The following is a 20,699-nucleotide window of genomic DNA, read 5'->3' on the forward strand; positions in this document are numbered from 1 at the left end:
GGGCTCTGGCTCTCCGTCTGTGGGGGGCTCTGGCGTTCGCTCTGTGTGAGGCAGCTGGGTGGGCTCCGGGTCTGGAGTGGGGCTGATAATGTCCTCCTCAGTGGGGCAGATGGTGAATGGGAACACACAGTTCAACATGACCCACTCCACATGCAGCGAAATCTCCTTGATGACTATTCATTGACAGACTTGCCTTAGTGGGTTATGCCGAGTTAACACTGCACGATTTTAGCGCCGGTTTTAACTCACAGACACGTTTTGCAAAATCGCAGACAAATGCCTGAAATCAGCTGGCAAATCTGTGCTTGTTCACGTGACTGTCAATCATGCAGTGTGCATTCATAAAGACGCGACCTGAGAGAATCGACGATGCGTCGCCGCCTGTGAGATGTTTGACATGCTAAATATCTGGACCTGTCTGCAATTCAATATGTGAAATGTGTTCTGACTGAAAATTACATCGGCGATGACCTACAGCCAATGAGAGAGCAAGATACAGCGGGAAGTTCAGGGAGGAGTTATAGACCAGAATATCAGAATTAATTTGCGTACACAGCTTTACAATTATATCAAACAGAAACAAACCAAAAATATTTGCTCGACCAGCTGCAAAAGCAGCACATTGTAAAACTATTTAATACCCACAACTGTATTTACAGAACACACAATCTTTGCTCCCCACATCTTGCCAACTATTACTTCCTCTATAATCTTTTTTCAGTGCACAGAAAATTTGGATCGCAAGCTTCTTGCGGGCTATCATTTTTAGTAACAAGTACTCTGGGTTCGGGCCGAATACCGAGCCCGGAGCCCTCTCCTCGGACAGCACGCCAAATACGCTTTTATTCCATCTGACTTATTGTAAGTGTGAACTCGTGAAACAACCACATAGAGCAAAGATGAGCCTGAACAAAGAACTGAATGAATTGAAGGCTTAAAAGCACATACTGAGTAATAATGGAAAACAGAAAACAGAACTGGTTTATGTGTGTAAATTAGGAACTATGGAAACTAATAATCACAGGCAAACCAGAACAGGGAAAACAGAACCAAAACACAATGAAACAAAACAGACATAGAACTACATGTTAAAGAAACATAATGTTCAGTTTTGCAGGATGAAATTTGAGTGTTTAAGCTTTTGAATGATACCTAATTTATGATGATTACAAAAATATGTTATAGGGGAAAAAGGCAATAAAAAAGTGGGACACTGACAGGTTAACAGACTGCATTCATTGTTTTATGCAACTCAGTATCCAAATAAAGGGGACATCTCATGGGAAAAGCTCTCTGTTGTTGACAGGTGAAGGATGTAGTGACAGTAGTGATGCAAAGCAGGAGGGGTGAGAGATATAAATATGTGCTTTCGGCACATTCGCTCTTGCATGGACAGGTAATGTCTTTGTCATGAATGTCTAATGGTGATTTCTGTTCAAGCTGAAGGGCTGTTAATGTTTTTGTGTGGTTATAGCTTTGAAATTGAATGTAATAATTATTAGTGGTATTTTATTAGTGGGGAAAATAAAATTGCTGTTATGCTAATGATAAGAAAAACATGTCATTGTTGGCTTATAAATAAACGTATGTTTTTGTTTTTAACAGACCATGTCTGGATATGGACCTGAGACTGGGATCGACCACGGGCCTGTTCTCTGCTTCGAGTCGTTCAACAACTCATGTGTTAAATTTGTCTACCCGTCTGAGATTCAGATTTTGTTCTATTTGTTCTTCAGTGCCGTAGCGCTTACCACAGTATGTGGGAACCTGCTGGTAATCATTGCTATCATTCATTTCAAGCAGCTGCACACGGCAACAAACTATCTCATCCTATCGCTGGCCGTGGCGGATCTGCTAATCGGAGGCTTTGTGATGCCTCCCAGCATGCTGCGCTCTGTTGAGACTTGCTGGTACTTGGGAGACATGTTCTGTAAAATACACAGCAGTGTTGATATCATGTTATGCATCACATCTCTCTTGCACATCTCTTTTATCTCTATCGATCGATATTATGCTGTATGTCACCCGCTTCAGTACCGGAATAAAATCACACCACCCATTTCCCTCATTATGATTTCCCTATGCTGGGGTCTGGCAGCCTTTGTTGGATTTGCTATGGTTTTTCTAGAATTTAACATATTGGGTGCAAATGAGTTTTATTTTGATAATATAGCTTGTAAGGGAGCATGTATTATCTTTCAAACCAGCGCAGCCAGCACCATTTCCTCAATTCTTGCTTTTGGCCTTCCTGCAATAATTTCTGTCAGCATATATCTAAAAATTCTCCTTGTTGCACGAAAACAATCAAAATCTATACAGCATTCAGCACACGTGGGCAAGAAAACCAGCATATCTGTGAACAAAACTGAGGGGAAGGCAACAAAAACACTGGCTATCATCATGGGGGTATTTTTTGTGAGCATCGCACCCTTTTTCTTCTGTAATCTAGTAGATCCGTATCTTGATCACACAATACCACCGGCTGTATTTGATGTTTTGTTGTGGATTGGATATTTTAATTCTCTGTGTAACCCTTTTGTGTATGCATTCTTTTATAGATGGTTTAGAAAAGCTCTCAGAATTATTCTTTTGGCCAAAATATTTCAAGTTAATTCTTCTCAACTTGACTTAATGGAAATACGTGATTAGATCTTTTTTTGTGTAAACAATATATAAATGTAAATAAACCAAAATATCCTGGATATGTTTTATGTGTCCACATTATAACTATAAATAATTACACCTCTGTGCAGTAACCATGATGCCAAATAACCAGATCACACATGCATTATTTATAACCTGAGCATTTGTTTTTAAATAAATAAAAAATAATAATGTGAGATCAGAATCAGGTATTGCATTACTTTTCCCCCCTCACTGAGGTACTACATTAAAACTGTGTAGGTTAAATGTAGACTATAATGCTTTATAACATTACATGACAAATGTGAACTAATATCAAAGTGCATAATGTATCATGCTTTGAGACCCATCCATTACATGTATACATAATGTTCAGTTTTGTAATTCTGAATATTTTGATATGTCAAATAAATCACATGTACTATATTCTCAATATTACACAATACATTTATTTTTATGTTTGTCATGAATAGAATCTTCTCCTAAAAAAACACTTATTTTTTAGTATCAAAGACAATGCAACTTCCCAAGAAACACAGGAGAATATAGCCTGAGCAAGTGAAGCCTCCCCTTGTTGTAGAAAATTCAATGAAAGATATCCAAAATCCAATATATATTTTTAATATATAATACAGTGCTTTCAGTAAGCATTTAATCCTTTGCATTTTTCTCATTTTATTTTAAACATTGAAATATTCTTCATTTAATAACTCAAATTCAATAAGCATATGAATATTTACACACACACACACACACACACGTATATGTGGTTTTCATAACAGAGGACTTTGTGATGTACAGATTCGGCTCCTGGATCTGTACATCACAAAGTGATGGGCCAGGCCTATTATTCACCCAGTCGATCAGTTACTGCTGCTTCATCCGAAAATTGTAATGGGAATTTTTAACCCATTAAATCATGGCTCCCTGAAGGGGAGATTACTGTTATGATAGTCTATGTGACTGCACTAATACTGAGTGGCGCTTCTGTCACTGCAGGAGTGGTAGAGGAGGACCTTTCCCCTAAAATATTTGTTTGGGGGAGTGAGCATCAAGCCCTGGTGGCCACAGAACTTGGCCCACCACAGTTCCCAGCACTTCCCAGTCGGATTATCACAAGTCCAGTGCTTACAGCGCTTCCAAGTTCAATGATCCCAAGTCCAGAGTCTCCAGCCATCATGGCCGCCATGCCAGAGTCTCCAGCCGTCATGGACTCTGCACCTGAAGCTACTAAGGCGGTCCCTAGGTGTTTAAGACTGGCTTCCAGTTTGGTGGACCCACCGCTGATGTCTGTGCGAGCAGCTGGCATCCCGGTAGTCCCAGCACTTTCATGTCCGGCAGTTCCAGAGTCCCTACCATTGTCGTTTGCACTGGTGTTGATGGCAACTGCCATTCTGTGCGTCTGGGCCGTGTACGATTCAGCTTCTACCGAAGCGGCAGCACCTGATCTAGTTTTCCCTGAGGCGGTGGCGTCCACTTGTGAACTCTCAGTCTGCCCTGAAACGGCCTAGAGGTCGTCCATAAACTCTCAGTCTGTCCAGTCACGACCACAGAGGTGACCTATGAACTCTCCGCCTGCCTCGTCACGGCCAGTGAGGCCGTTCTGGTCCCGAGTCTTGGCCAAGGAGGCTGAGCGTTATTTCTGGTCTTCCGTGTCATGGTTTTGATCTTCTGCCTGTCTCCCTGGATTTCCCTGTTTGCCTGTGTCTTGCACTCTGTTATTTTCTGGATTGATTGCCCTGTGGTTTTGACCCTATGCCTGTTATATGGATTACGATTGTGAATTACCCTCAATAAAGGGGAGTTTGGATCTCCAACCCAAGTCTCGGGGCAATTGGTTACTGATACGTTGTAATACTCATGTCATTACACAAATTTGTGTCCTCATAAATCATATATGTACGGTAAGTAATCAGAGGATTCAAATGCAAGTAAAAGCAGTTTATTGAACACAAGGTCAGATGAAGTGAAAGTCGCAAGGATTTGCAAGTGTCCAGGAAATGATCCCTCTTGGCAGCGCAGGGACGCTGATGAACAACCCGGTCTCCCAGATGGTGATGGGATGAAGAATGTCCAGTTCGATTGCTGCGTAGACTCGGGAACCAGAAGATCAGACCCTCCGTAGAAGAAGGCAGAGTGAAGATAACAGGAATACTGGATACAGGTGCCACTCAGGAAACACACAAAGACAGGCAGGACACGAAAAACACACTGGGAAACATCCGATGATCAGGTGCCGATGATCAGTGGTACTGATCAGTGACTACGCCCACATGCACACACAACAACACATAGCGAGAAAGAGTCAGTGAATTCATGAACCGTGACAATATATACAAGAGCACACACATGATTTACAAATTTCGATAATGACAATTATGAAATTATTTACCCTCTCTCATGTCGTTCCAAACATGTATGCAGTTCGTTTTGAGAGAATGCTTTAAAGCGGACAAAAGGCCATGATTTTAGAGGTATACTGCCCTAGCAAAAGCCAAATTTAGAGCAAATAGATCTTTATTAATTCATGCGGATCCATACTCTCATTTTCTTCATAGTGAAATGGCAGTGACGCACAAAGAAAATGTTATAGACAGTATACATAAAACGGAAATTGTAACGTGAGCACGCAAAGAAATTGGAAAAGTTTCTCATGCGCACGCAACATTTTCTCGTGCGCACTCGAAAGTCTGTATACTTCGAATTTTTGCTGAGGTCGCTTTAGGGGCTCCGTAGGTCATTTCTGGTGAAGGTTAAATGAAGCTTTGTGAAGCACCGACACATTCCTCTCAAGCATTTCAACATGTGATGGTGTACGTACACTGTAAAAAATTTCCTGTAGAAATTACAGGAATTTACTGGCAAAAAAGTTGCCAATAAAGTCCTGTAAAAATGTTGGTAATTGCTGTAAAATTGATTACAGTATAATACTGTAAATCAATTTACAGGTAATTGTTGTATATAAAATACAGTAATTAGTAGTTTTTTTTACAGTAACATTGAATTAAACTTGTATTTTATTTTACAGCAATATTTTGTAATTTCACTAAAGTACAGTATTTACCTGGCAATAAAGTTGCCAATAAAATCCTGTAATTATATTTTACAGCAATTTTTTGTAATTTCACTAAAGTACAATATTTACCTGGCAAAAAAATTGCCAATAAAATCCTGTAAATACCCCCAACATTCAAGAAGATGCTGTAATAGTTTAACATTTAAAAAGCTGAAAAGAATCATTTTAACAGTAAACTATACTCTATTATTTACCATTATATTGATGTAAATGCATTAAAATACACATAAAAAAAAAAACAGAAAGTCAAAGCTGTTGTTGAAAAATATTTATTAAAATAATAAGCAAATACTGCAAGACAGGTAACAACAATTTTACTTTTCAAGTACAGAAAATATTTTCAAAATCAGTCACAAAATAACTACAAATAACTTGTAAGACTTAAAAGCAAGATTCTGGGTTCAATAAAAGTTAAAGGAAAAATGCATCCAAAAATTCAAATTCTGTCATCATTCTGTTTACTCACCCTCAATGTGTTCCAAACCTGTATTAGTTTCTTTCTTCTGTTGAACACAGATGATATTTTAAAGAATTTTGGTAACCAGACAATTGAAAGTAAATGGCTACAATCAACTGTTTGGTTACCAACGTTCTTCAAAATATCTTCTTTTGTGTTCAGCTGAAGAAAGAATCTCATACAGGTTTAGAACAACAAGGGGGTAAGTAAATGATGACGGAATTTAAATTTTTTGGGTGAACTATCCCTTTAAAGGATTAGTTCACTTTAAAAAAAAACTTTTGCTGATAATTTACTCACCCCGATGTCATCCAAGATGTCCATGTCTTTCTTTCTTCAGTCGAAAAGAAATTAAGGTTTTTGATGAACACATTTCTCCATATAATGGACGTCAATGGGCCCCAAACGGTTCAAGGTCCAAATGACAGTGTCAGTGCCGCTTCAACGGGCTTTAAACGATACCAGACGATGAATACGGGTCTTATCTAGCGAAACGTTCGGTCATTTAAAAAATAAATAAAAAAGTTTAAGTTTTATAAGCACAAACGCTCACCTTGCTCGGTTCTGTGATGCGCGTTCGTGACGTCACGTAATACGCAATTACGCTGAAAAGGGCACGCTTGACGTACCGAGTGTTTACAAATGTGCGGAAGGAGGACCATATACACATATTCAAATGTCTTTGTGTCAGTTTATCGTTTAAAATGCCCATTTCGTGTGCGTATCCTGGGTGTTGTAATATTAAAAAGCCTAAAAGAAAATTTTCGTCAGGACAGAAATGTTTTACTTTTCATAGAAGCGTGACCTTTTCAACATAACTGCGTATTATGTGACGTCACGAACGCGCATCCCAGAACAGAGCAAGGCGAGCATTTGTGCTTATAAAACTTAGACTTTTTTATTTATTTTTGAAATGACCGAGAGTTTCGCTAGATAAGACCCGTATTCATCGTCTGGTATCGTTTAAAGCGGCACTGACACTGTCATTTGGACCTTGAACCGTTTGGGGACCATTGACGTCCATTATATGGAGAAATATTTTCATAAAAAAACCTTAATTTCTTTTCGACTGAAGAAAGAAAGACATGGACATCTTGGATGACATCGGGGTGAGTAAATTATCAGCAAAAGTTTTTTAAAAAGTTAACTAATCCTTTAAGCTCAATCAACAGAATGGCATTATGTTTAACTCACATCTGTTAAAACAAACATTTCTGCTCTTTTTGTTTACAGTGCTGGTCAGAATTATTTGCCCCCTTGGTAAATATGATCAAAGATGGCTGTAAAAAATAAATCTGCATTGTTAATCCTTTTGATATTATATTTTAAAAATGTGCAAAAATGTAACCTTGCATTGAAGTAAAATAATTGAAAGTGGGGGGGAAATCACATTATGAAATAAATGTTTTTTCTCCAAAACACGTTGGGAACAATTATTTGCCCCTTTTATTAAATATGTTTCGCAACCTCCTTTTCCCAAGATACCAGCTCTGAGTCTTCTCCTATAATGCCTGATGAGTTTGGAGAACACCTGACAAGAGATCAGAGACCATTCCTCTGTACAGAATCTCTCCAGATCCTGCAGATTCCCAGATCCATGTTGGTGCTTTTCAGTTCAGTCCACTCATTTTCTATAGGGTTCAGGCCAGGGACTGGGATGGCCATTGCAGATCTTGGTTTTGTGCTCAGTGACCCATTTTTGTTTTGATTTTGATATTTGTTTTTGGATCATGACATCAAACATGGCCCGTTATAAGATTTATAGCACAGTCTGTTAGGTTTAGATTTTTTATCTGTTGGTATTTGATCCAATCCATGATGCCATGTCTCTGAACAAGATGTCCAGGACCTCTGGCTGAAAATTAGGCCCACAGCATTAAAGATACAGCAGAGTATTTCATTTTTATCCTTGTGTGCACTAAACCCATCTTAAGTGTTTGCTGCCAAAAAAGCAATTTTTTTTTTGTTTCATCTGACCATAGAACGTTTGAAAAGTACCTGACACGACTGGAACGTCAAACGGGACGGGTTCTATGGTCAGATGAGACCTAACAGACTGTGCTAGAAATCTTATAACGGGCCATGTTTGATGTCATGATCCAAAAACAAATATCAAAATCAAAACAAAAATGGGTCACTGAGCACAAAACCAATATCTGCAATGGCCATCCCAGTCCCTGGCCTGAACACTATAGAAAATGAGTGGACTGAACTGAAAAGCACCAACATGGATCTGGGAATCTGCAGGATCTGGAGAGATTCTGTACAGAGGAATGGTCTCTGATCTCTTGTCAGGTGTTCTCCAAACTCATCAGGCATTATAGGAGAAGACTCAGAGCTGGTATCTTGGGAAAAGGAGGTTGCAAACATATTTAATAAAAGGGGCAAATAATTGTTCCCAACGTGTTTTGGAGAAAAAACATTTATTTCATAATGTGATTTCCCCCCCACTTTCAATTATTTTACTTCGATGAAAGGTAACATTTTTGCAAATGTTTTAAATATAATATCAAAAGGATTAACAATGCAGATTTATTTTTTACAGCCATCTTTGATCATATTTACCAAGGGGGCAAATAATTCTGACCAGCACTGTACATTTGACAACTTACATGCTTAACCACTCAAAGTCCATTAGTCTTCTGAGAAGAGTAGACACATGAGGATTGACTGTTGTTCCTCTTCTCTGAGGTCTTTCCACTTGTTTTGACTGTCTTGGTACCAGTGGATGGGTTGATTCCAACAAAACATCTGCACAAAAATCAGTCAGAAAAACACAAGCAGAAGCTTTAGGAGCATGACATGTGCAGACTAATGAAAATATACCACTTTACAATAAGCATTCGCTGCACTACTAATCTATTATAAAGGGTTAGTTCACCCCAAAATGACATTTCTGTCATTAATTAACTACTGACCTTTCATTTTCAGGAACACACTTTAAGATGTTTTTGATCAAATCGGAGAGGTTTCTGAACCACACATAGACCACAACGTCATTACAACTTTCAAGGCCCAGAAAGGTAGTAAACACATCATTAAAATAGTCCATGTAACTCCAGTGGATTTACCATAATGTTATGAAGTGATGAGAATACTTTTTGTTCTAACGTAGAACCTGGAAGCGCTGCACTGTGTTTACTTAATTAACAGCGTCAGAGACTGACACAGAAGAGAAGAGATTGTTGAATAAAGTCATTATTTTGGGGGGGTTTTGCACACAAAAAGTATTATCGTGGCTTCATAACATTAAGATTGATCCACTGTAGTCACATGGTCTATTTTAACAATGTCTTAACTGCGTTTCTGGACCTTGAAAGTTGCAATGATTTTGCTGCCTATGTGTGGTTCAGAAACCTATAGGATTTCATCAAAAACATCTTAATTTTGTGTTCCCGAAAATGAACAAAGGTCAGTAGTTAATTAATGACAGAAATGTAATTTTTGGGTGAACTAATCCTTTAAAATATACACATTTATATAAAGTAAACTGTTACCTTTGAACAAATTCAAGTGTGCAGGATGCCTTGTGCTGGTACACCAGATTAAAGTTGTAGTAAGTTGCCAACAAAGCAGCAAATCCAGCCATAAAATTGGGGTGTGGATTCATAACCACTTGCCCCTTAATACTCAGCATCCACTGGGTTGCAGTGAGAATTTCACCTAAAAATAATACATATAAGAAACACTTTATAAAAATGTATGCTAAAATACTACAGGCAAAATGTATTAAGTACCAGTAATTTAAAGATTTTGGGAACCTACATTACCTAAGACAGTCAGTCTCGTAGAGTCTGAAAGTGTAGAACTTTTTTTTCACATCAGCTGCTGTTGCTGACATCTACAAGAAACAAAATTAAAAGGAAACAATTGTAAATGTAATTAAATGCAGTATGAGAACAAAATATAACCCCACAACAAAATCTGGCAAATCAGTGTTGTGTCTATTTGGTCAAATCTGGTACCTTTACCAGACTTTTGATAACCTGTAAAGTCTCTAAATAGATGAGACTTAAAAGCTGCAAATTTTGTAAATGCACGGGAACAGTCAGGTGGCCTACACCACAGGTAAAACACCAGTTTGGAACATTACTGTGACCTTTCATATGCTGCTTAGTAAAACCTACAATGGTATTGCTTTCATGTTGACAATTTACAGTAATACATTTCTCATTTAGATTTAGGTTCAAGTTATATTAAGAAAACGATAACTATGGGAACTTTGAACAGAAAATAAAATGAACTTTCAAATCTTTTGCCAGTCATTTTGAATTTAGTTATGACGCAGGGATTTGTTAAACACTGTTTCAAAACTGGTGAAATAAATGAGAAAATGGCAGCATCCAACAAAGATTGCAACAATGTTAATATCATATAGCCTATTCTAATGTTTTTAGTCAAGAAAGCTAACTGCACGTGCGTATAGTTTTGTCTCACCAACACTTCATTGGATTTGTCTTGTCTGCCAAACTGCAACTGCTCTAAAAACACTCTCTTGTGAGCAAATGCGAATAAAACTGTAACAAACTGCAGCATTTGTCCATAACATTTACGATGGTTTTACCTTGTAACAGTTCAGCTTCGTCTCTCACCACTGTAATGGCGCGCGCCGTCGCGATGCCTCGCCTGCAACAAGAAATTTAAAATTAAAGACACAAAATAAACGTAACGTTTCGGGGGAAAAAATATTGGAATCTAACACTTTACATCCCACTAAATGTCCTGATAACACGCAGTTGTTAACAAGTCGATATTAATTGCGTCTGACATTGTTATATGGACGTATCCAACGATGTTAATATCATATTCTAATGTTTTTCGTCAAGAAACTAACTGTAGGCTACGTGCGTATAGTTTTGTCTCACCAACACTTCAGTGGATTTGTCTTGTCTGCCAAACTGCAAATGCTCTAAAAAAATACTATCTAGAGCAAATGCGAATAAAACTATAACAAACAAACTGCAGCATTTGTCCATAACATTTACGATGGTTTTACCTTGTAACAGTTCAGCTTCGTCTCACCACTGTAATGGCGCGCGCCGTCGCGATTCTATGCCACGCCTGCAACAAGAAATTTAAAATTAAAGACACATTCCTTTACTAAATAAACGTATAGTTTCGGCTGGGAAAAGTATTGGAATCAAACACTTTACATCCCACTAAATGTCCTGATAACACGCAGTTGTTAACAAGTCGATAGAATTAATTGCATCTGACACTATGTTATGAATTATATTCAAAATATGAATCGCAAACAGCATTAAGTAATACAGTAGATTGTAATATTTATGGACGTAAATTTAAGTTAACTTACCAAAAATGTAGTGCCTTTTCTCTTCAACTCTTCTTGCCCTGCAGCTGCTCCAGTCCACCAGTTTTCAAACATTCAGCCCGCGCAATCCCATAATGCCACACCACAGTAAATTGTTGTAAAACGTATGAAATACAGTGAAAACACCTCTTACCTGTAAATCAATTTACAGTTGACAGGGAAATATACTGTTAACAACTGTAATACTCTTTTTGACCCATAATGCATTGCGAATTACAGTAATAACTTGTTAAATGATAAAACAATAAATTTCTGTAGAATTTTGCTGTAGAATCTACAGCAATTTGTTACAGTGTAGCCATCTGGTGGTCAAAATGAAGAATAGCACCTATCAAATGGCTGTGTCCGTCACAGACCCTAGTTTCACTTAAAGGGTCATGAAACCCTAAACTAAATTTTCTGAGATTTTAACAGAGGTATGTGTGTGGAACATCATTGAAGACAATGTTAGCATCTGTTAGATAACTGGTTCATTTTTTTCATCTTCCGAGTTTAAAATCGACATCATGTCAGTGCACTATATTCGATGACTCGTCTGTGTCTCTTGTGTATAATTATTAATGAGAATGAATTTTCTTATCCTATTAGAACACACTGTCTCTCTAAGGTGCAGTATTTGAGATTGACAGCTAGCAGTTGAAATGGGTACTACAGTCCTAATTCAATTTTGAGAGAGTTGTTTCCCTCGCCACCTCCTGCTCAGACCTAACGCTCACGCGGGTTCCCAGATTAAGGACACGCAACAGAAACAAGACTGGGTATACTCAGGCCGATCTACCGGCGATTTGATTTCGCCTTGCAGCTCAGGCTGGAAACAAGTACATTTTTCTATCCTGCTTCAGTTACAAATCTGCGGGAACCAATCACTGGCTTATCCACCTGGTGTGGTATTGGCGAGTTTAACACGATGATAGAGAAGCGATGAATCCAATTCCTTTTAACCTCTCGACGATGCTCAATGGCTTCTTTAGTTTAGCAAACAAATCGCTCGAGTTGGTGTAAATACCACTCACTTTCATGTGTTTTTTTGCACATCCTGCAAAAATCGCTCAATGCCATTGCTGCCTCTGCAAACCGCTGATCAATGCTACAAACCAACACGTTTCCTGCCTGGAGTTTTCGGATCTGATTGGTTGAAGGATTATCCAATTGCGTACAGAGTCATTTGAACTATGCCTGATCACGCCTCTTGTGCAGTTGAAAATACAGAGCAGACTCACCAGGCTAATGTTCAATCTTAAAAGATTGAGCTTGGTCTGGTGATAGCCAGAACAAACGCAATTGATAATGGAATGTGAGACTTACACATGAGTCAGTCGGTAAGTTCATGAGTTGATTTTTTCTATTTATGATGAGTTTTAATATGCTCCCGTTCATAGAGATTTTTGCAGAGGCATTTCAGGTCGGGTAGAATCTGCGATCTTTGACCAAGTTTGTTCGCTGGCTTCCATGGCTGCAATATGCTGTGTTTCCCGCTAACTGACAACCTATGGGGCGAAATACTATTGGGTAAATTTGCAACGTACGGTATCACACACACCAAAACAAAAACAGACATTCCGACACAGAACACACATTTCAAAGTAAAATAACTGGCTGTAGCATTGTTTTTCAGAGAAACAAGTATGTGAACTCAGCATATTTCCTAAATATCTGCAAACAAATTGTGCTATTTTTATGCTTTAGTAGTACCGTCAAAAACTTACATACAGCACCTTTAATTATTCATGACACCATATGGTGCTTTCCAATGACAGACATGTCAAACTGTGAGATCGCTGCGGCATAATAGATGAAAGAGGCATTCATGGGTAGCAAAGTGTTTGTTTTTCCCTGTGACGCTGCCATGGCTAGACTCTAGAAAGCATTTTTCTTGAGAAGTGCATGTGTTTTGTCATTTAAAAACCTTTATAATGATCATGTTAGCTTACGCCGCAGTTCAGAGAATCGGATTCATCCACTTCTCTCGAAATACATGAAAGTTAGTGGCCGATGAAGTTGGAGATGAATAGAGGAAACTTTATAGTTACTTACACTATGTGTTTCTGATATGAATAAAACGCGTCATCAATTTATAATTGAAAGGATTGATATATATATATAATAAAAATAAATGTTTACTAAGCAGTCTGGGGGGGCTTTCTGTGTCACAGACAATGAGGTAAGGCATCATAGAGATAAGGCCATCCAATCGATGGCAAAGGGGATGTACTATTGGGATTTTGCTTTACTATATATCTGGTCTCTCAGACTCCATGAGGTGCCTTTGCCACTTGAAAAAAAAGAGGTACGGGTCTGGATGGTTAAGTCATGCTATACTGAACTTTGTTTGCAGATAAATATAAAGTAATCTGTGATAATTTTTTCATCAAAACCAATTTACAGTTTAGATTTATTTTATTTTAATATGCCTAAACTGATTTTATTGTACATTTGCAATGTGTGTGCAATTAGAAAACCAATTTAAAAGCTTACTGTCATTATGAGTAGTATAGGACAACAGTAATATTTGAAACACACAATAAGCTTAAATATTTTATAGTGCATGTCGGCAGCTAACCTTTTTCTTTACTACAGATCGGTGAATCAGAATTGTGTAAATGGATGCACAAATCAACATCAGCCAAAATGGACTCCTGGAAAAGCCTTTTCTTTGTTATGAGTTTAGTAACACGTCTTGTCTGAAGTTTGTCTATCCTTTGGAAACGCGAATATTACTCTACATCCTTTTTAGTGTCTCGTCGATTGTCACAATCATAGGAAACCTGTTGGTGATCATAACGGTCATTCATTTCAAGCAGCTTCACACACCAACTAACTACCTCATCCTGTCGCTGGCCGCGGCCGATCTGCTTGTAGGAGGAGTGGTGATGCCTCCCAGCATGCTGCGCTCCATCGAGACCTGCTGGTATCTGGGAGATTTGTTCTGTAAAATACACAGCAGTCTTGATGTGACTTTGTGCACTGCGTCAATTTTAAACCTTTGTATTATTTCTTTAGACAGATATTATGCCATATGTCACCCCTTTCAATATCACAGTAAAATGACTTCACTGGCCACACTAGTTATGATTATTATCAGCTGGACTGTTTCAGCCGCTCTGGGGTTTGCCATGATCTTCATGGAGCTTAATATTCTTGGCATTGAATATTTTTACTATGAGAACATTGACTGTGATGGAGGCTGCTTTGTGTTTCAGAGTAAAGCTGGAGCTAGTGTATTCTCATTAATCTGTTTTTATGCTCCCGCTTTTGTCATGCTCTGCATGTATCTGAAAATCTTACATGTGGCTAAAAGGCAGGTGCAGGCCATTCAGAGTGTGAATTCTGAATTAAAAAAAGAGGGAAAAGCCACTAAGACTTTAGCCATCATCATGGGGGCGTTTCTGACTTTCTGGATTCCCTTTTTTCTTTGTAATATTATAGATCCCTTCATTGGGTATTCTGTACCTCCACTGCTGTTTGACTTGTTCCTGTGGGTCGGCTACTATAATTCTACATGTAATCCCATAGTGTACGCCTTCTTTTACACCTGGTTCAGAAATGCATTCAGAATCATTCTGTCTAGAAGAGTATTTCAGAATTCATCAAGCACAATGCTGTTGTAATAATGAAACACTTATAAAAATCCATTTGACGTTTCACCTTTTGAGTAGGCCTAGTACATATTGCAATTCAACTGAACCTTTCTCAGAGGAGTGCAAAACAAATAGTTTTTTTAAGACTCTTGTATGTGATTGAAGTGTCTGCATATATGAGTGCTGGATGTCTTTGCATTCAGGGCCCTTCTGAGTCCACCAGTGTTGATCTTTGGCCCTCTCATGGACCCTTATGAATTTAATTCTAATAAAGTGTGTAAAAACTGCATGGTCAGTGCTAGAATAATTAATAACATAAAAACCAACCCGTACACATATTTCTAAATGCATTTTATATAAAAAAATGTATTAACAAATTCAACATGACAGAAGCACCAAGTACATATTTCAGAAAATGATGTAAGATGTACAAACCGCGTTTACAAAGGTATTTGTAATATACTTCTTGTTGTCTACTGTAACTATTTCAGGTTATTTCAAACTAAATAATATACTGTATTTCACAAAAATATTTTATTTAAATAATTTGAGTTTCAACTTGCTCAACTAGTTTAATTTGGGGGGTGTTTACGTGATTAGGAATAATTTCTTGAATGCAGTGGTTCTCAAATCTGTTTCTACAGGCCCCTCGCTATCTGACATCCAGTCAAGTTAGTACAGCACTTAAGTGTATTGTGAGCTGATGAGTTGAATCAGCATGATAGATAAGGGAGATTTCCTATAGGAATGCAACCACTGCTTTAATTAATCTGCTGTTACAACAACTCAGAGACAACACATGCAAATAAACAGTCATTCCACAAAAGGAGTGCCACTTGTGTACCCAACATTTAATGAACTGCACTAATTATGTATTTTGCAAGCTTAATATATTCATCCAAAAACTAATTACAAACGTATCAGTTTTCAGGCCAGAATTGAGATGTTTAAACATCATATCTGCAGTTTATTTAAAAAGACAGCGCCTATCTGAAACTTCGCTCCAAAGTTTTCGGAGTTTTGAGGTGCGGGACCGCAGTCAGCGGTCATATGCCCCGCAGTAAACAGCCTTATCTCGGCAAGTCCTTCTGACTTTTGCCATGGGCTCTGATGTCTTGGACACGAGATATAACTTGTTATAAGTTATAACACAGAGATATAACTCACATAAACTGTGTTTTTCAACGAATACAGTGGAGGTTGCATTCTTACGCCAGTAGGTGGCGACAAGGGACTATCTGTGTAGACCATTCAGTCAATTCAAAAATGCTGATTTATTCAGGAATAAAACAAGGTTTTAAAAAAGGAAATTGCTTGAAGTTTGCACACCAGACAACATAATACAAATAATCGTCAGATAGTTAAGACAGACTCAATCGTAACGAGAAATGAATCCGTGCTCGCACGTGTGACGCACATGGAAATGCAATACATCTTATAACACTTTCAACAACCGTGTTAAAGTGCTAAATGCATTATCTATCTGTTCACATATACATGCATGAAATAGGCTATATTGCGTCGAAAAGATTCACTTGAAACGTATCATTTTCACAATTAATTTGTTAATGCGTCAGACTCAGAGCATGAAAAGCCATACATACCCACAGCATCGTCACTTGAATCTGCTGCGGTACGGCAAGAGAAGAGCGACAAAATCCAATAGGCCTATCTGCAGTACCATTAATAGCCACAGGAGGGAAGCCTTCTAACACCAATATACAGCCAAATGCCTTATTTTATGAAATTCACACACAATAGCCTACTCTTTAAATCAAATGTTCTTTTTAACCCTGTTACGCACCGGCGGCACCACCGGCGTCCGGATACGACAAGACGCTGTTTAAAATCCTGCTACGTTACGCCACTAACATAGTTTTCTATTAAATTACATTATATTTGTCCCAAATCGTCATGAATGTACATTCACCCTGTGCTGCAAGATACATTACCTACATTTATTTTCACCATTAGCCTATAGTTTTACAGCTTGAATAAAGTCTGAACATGTAGGAAAAATGTATGGCTTAATAAACATAATCCTTTCTAATCTTTCATTTTGCTCGGTTTTGCCTTTTTCCCCATACTAACCTGAGTGCGAAATATACTAGCCTACTGTCATGATTACATTTACTGGCGTGTGCTTCCGCCGACTGGAGATAAAGTCAACACACTAGGCCTACTTCAATAGCGTGGATTAGCGTAGCAATAACAAAAACGACGAAATACTCAATGAAGTTGGGAAATACCCAGCATTAACCAGAATTTTTACAGGCAAAGTACGGAAATCATAGGAAGATTACTGATGTCGTCGGATTTTCAGGTGGGATTCTGAATTAATTCAGTTAATGTACGCCCTATGCCTGAGGTAAAATGTTTAGGAGGATGTTCAAAATGTTGAGGATAGCAACCAACGATTAAGATTCAACTGTACAATGTACAGTCATAACATAACAGTACAGACATTATCTTACTTTCATAATGCCCTTAAACATAACAATAGCATTGACCAGGGGCGGTATTTTTATTTAAAGGAATTAATTAATTGTAAAAGCGATTTAAGGGAATACAGAAAAAGAAAGGCTTATTGTAGCCTATTAGTGAAATAATTTTAACTATTTGCAAATAATATTTTATTTTTAAGTGTGCATACATTCCCTCTGAATCAAGAAAATTACAGCATATTTTCAATTCAAAAAAGGCTAAATTTAATAAAAACAAAAGGTTGAGTAATTTGTGTCACCGGATAGGCTACTGTCGGTAGTTGAACATTTCTATTCTAAAACTGTTGTCAAATATTAAATGGTTATCTACTTACATTTTACCAGGCATTCATTTACTGTAAAACACCTTTCTGTGAACGGTAAGCCTTCTTTAATCATTTTGACATACATGAACTAGACCGCTGAACTTTTAGTCATCCTAACAACAAACAGAGCGGTGCGTAATGCAGTGCATCAGAGCAGCATAAAGAATATCAAATATATTAAAACACAATAAAATCAATGTGAAATATCACAGCAAGTACTAACCACTAGCTAAGATAAGTCACTGATCTTAAGATAAAAAAATAAATAAATCAATTTGTAGCCTACCTGATTTTTCTCTGTACAAGTGCAATTGTATATAAAATATATAGCAACTGCCACCATTTCTGATAAGGTGGAACTAAGTATTATGGAGGATGTTTCTAGAAATGAAGGCTGTTTGGGATGCTGTTGTTGTTGCTGCTATTTTACAAGTACACATTGTGTTTAAAAAAGTGTATTGTAAACTATGATGTATAAAAATATATTTTTATTTTATATTTAAAATTTCAAAATAGCAACATGCACATGGAAAGTCCTTTCATGGAATGACTCCTGTCAGAAGCATAGACAGTGAAAAAAATGGACACAGCGACCCCACATATTTCAATGGAGAAAAGTGAAGTAAATTAGAAGCACTCACTTCCTGATGGCTGAGCGTACTGCGCAGCCTCAAACTGAGCTTGACGACGTAGATGTGACGTGAGCAACCTGTCCGACAGCTGTAAGTCTTCTAGTAGCTGTGCCGAGAGAAATCTGAATCCTTCCCTTCTCTCACTGAGACGGAGAGCGTGAGTGTTAGCTGTCCATAGCAGCAGAAGCAACTTTATAACTCTCTATGGGCTTCTCCCTTGACTTTATCGGACTTTATGCCTCCACGTCCCCCTGATTGCTTGCGAGCTTCTCCTCCTGTCTATACGGTAATTTCTCGACTGTGCGACAGAGAGTCGCGCGGTTATGACGTAATCGTTAGCCTATTTTTACAAAAACTGCTTCTACGGGGCCATAACGTAAGATACAAGGTAATGGAGCCTTTTATACATTGTCGTGTTTCTTTATAAATAAACAATGGACAAATGGAGTCTTTAAACGCCTCAGATGTAAAGTTATTCGCTGTCAAAGTACATGGAAGGTACGCTTTCCGGGTGCTGGATTACCCCCTTGGTCAGAAGGTAATTCTTTTTAGTGAATTAACTGTTTTATCAGAATAAAAACCTTTTCAAATGAAATGCAGTTTCAGGGCCTTGTTGATATTTTGAAAGGCATTTTGTTGACTGTTGGGAAGACAATGTTACCTTGGAAGCTCAAATGTTGCGTGATTTGACCGGAGGGAGGTTGTTATGAAACGCTTGTGCTATAAATGTGCAGCACTCAAAATCTGCTTCATGATGTAGTTTTTGTAGAAGAAAAGGTAAGAACATGGACGAGAGTCTGTGAAACAGATTTTACTGTTTCTGAACAAAAACTGTTTTTATGATTTAATAACATGATTTCAGTGCATATTTATTCTGCTCTATTGGTAATTTAAGTGAAACAGAAGTTTTTTTTAATTTTTATAACAACATGGTTTTCTTGACTTTATGCAGAGCAATGCCGTGTATTTTATGTTCTGAATTATATGTAATGATCATACATTTTGAACTTTATGTTGCAGGCTGAAATTAAGTTTCCCCTTGTTTTAAACAGAGAAGCTGAATTGTGTAAATGGACGTAATAATCAGCAGCCAAAATGGACTCCTGGAAAAGCCTTTTCTTTGTTATGAGTTTAGTAACACGTCTTGTCTGAAGTCTGTCTATCCTTTGGAAACTCGAATATTACTCTACATCCTTTTTAGTGTGTCGTCGATTATCACAATCATAGGAAACATGTTGGTGATCATAACGGTCATTCATTTCAAGCAGCTTCACACACCAACTAACTACCTCATCCTGTCGCTGGCCGCGGCCGATCTGCTTGTAGGAGGAGTGGTGATGCCTCCCAGCATGCTGCGCTCCATCGAGACCTGCTGGTATCTGGGAGATTTGTTCTGTAAAATACACAGCAGTCTTGATGTGACTTTGTGCACTGCGTCAATTTTAAACCTTTGTATTATTTCTTTAGACAGATATTATGCCATATGTCACCCCTTTCAATATCACAGTAAAATGACTTCACTGGCCACACTAGTTATGATTATTATCAGCTGGACTGTTTCAGCCGCTCTGGGGTTTGCCATGATCTTCATGGAGCTTAATATTCTTGGCATTGAAGATTTTTACTATGAGAACATTGACTGTGATGGAGGCTGCACGTTGTTTCAGAGCAGAGAAGCAGCGACTATAATGTCATTAATCTGTTTTTATGCTCCCGCTTTTGTCATGCTCTGCATGTATCTGAAAATCTTACATGTGGCTAAAAGGCAGGTGCAGGCCATTCAGAGTGTGAATTCTGAATTAAAAAAAGAGGGAAAAGCCACTAAGACTTTAGCCATCATCATGGGGGCGTTTCTGACTTTCTGGATTCCCTTTTTTCTTTGTAATATTATAGATCCCTTCATTGGGTATTCTGTACCTCCACTGCTGTTTGACTTGTTCCTGTGGGTCGGCTACTATAATTCTACATGTAATCCCATAGTGTACGCCTTCTTTTACACCTGGTTCAGAAATGCATTCAGAGTCATTCTGTCCAGAAGAGTATTTCAGAGCAATTCTTCAAGAACAATGCTGTTGTAAATGTGATATCTCAGCGATACAAGCCAAATGTGTTTATTGGAACTTAATGAAACGTGACATTCTGCATTTGTTCATCATGTTTGTTAGCTCTCAC

The 20,699-nt window shown here is 38.0% G+C and overlaps 3 protein-coding genes and 2 long non-coding RNA genes across 5 annotated transcripts; 3 read left to right on the plus strand and 2 right to left on the minus strand.

Moving 5' to 3' along the window:
* Positions 1–1,608: 1,608 nt before the first annotated feature.
* Positions 1,609–2,649, plus strand: taar10 (trace amine-associated receptor 10; the record flags this gene model as incomplete). The annotated part of the gene is made up of 1 exon (XM_079584207.1): positions 1,609–2,649. One exon carries the CDS (start codon positions 1,609–1,611, stop codon positions 2,647–2,649), a length of 1,041 nt encoding a protein of 346 aa, XP_079440333.1.
* A 1,608-nt stretch (positions 2,650–4,257) lies between these two features.
* LOC307012503 lies at positions 4,258–16,743 on the minus strand. The gene is made up of 4 exons (XR_013800630.1): positions 16,691–16,743; positions 14,331–14,434; positions 12,814–12,995; positions 4,258–4,906 (listed from the first exon to the last, which is right to left on the minus strand). It is a non-coding gene; the product is annotated as an uncharacterized lncRNA (long non-coding RNA).
* On the minus strand, positions 8,448–11,255 carry LOC306983537. The gene is made up of 5 exons (XR_013794383.1): positions 11,173–11,255; positions 10,741–10,802; positions 9,947–10,017; positions 9,674–9,839; positions 8,448–8,927 (listed from the first exon to the last, which is right to left on the minus strand). It is a non-coding gene; the product is annotated as an uncharacterized lncRNA (long non-coding RNA).
* Positions 14,084–15,116, plus strand: LOC306983612 (trace amine-associated receptor 1-like; the record flags this gene model as incomplete). Its single annotated transcript, XM_079584173.1, has 2 exons — positions 14,084–14,436; positions 14,509–15,116. Exons 1-2 carry the CDS (start codon positions 14,109–14,111, stop codon positions 15,114–15,116), a joined length of 936 nt encoding a protein of 311 aa, XP_079440299.1. The 5' UTR covers positions 14,084–14,108.
* Positions 16,744–19,597: 2,854 nt separating the features above from the next.
* Positions 19,598–20,605, plus strand: LOC306983652 (trace amine-associated receptor 1-like; the record flags this gene model as incomplete). Its single annotated transcript, XM_079584208.1, has 2 exons — positions 19,598–19,922; positions 19,995–20,605. The coding sequence occupies 2 exons, from the start codon at positions 19,598–19,600 to the stop codon at positions 20,603–20,605; spliced, it is 936 nt and encodes a 311-aa protein (XP_079440334.1).
* Between the last annotated feature and the right edge of the window lie 94 nt (positions 20,606–20,699).

This window comes from Phoxinus phoxinus, assembly GCF_949152265.1.
Source record: "Phoxinus phoxinus genome assembly, chromosome: 16".
Lineage (NCBI taxonomy): Eukaryota > Metazoa > Chordata > Actinopteri > Cypriniformes > Leuciscidae > Phoxinus > Phoxinus phoxinus.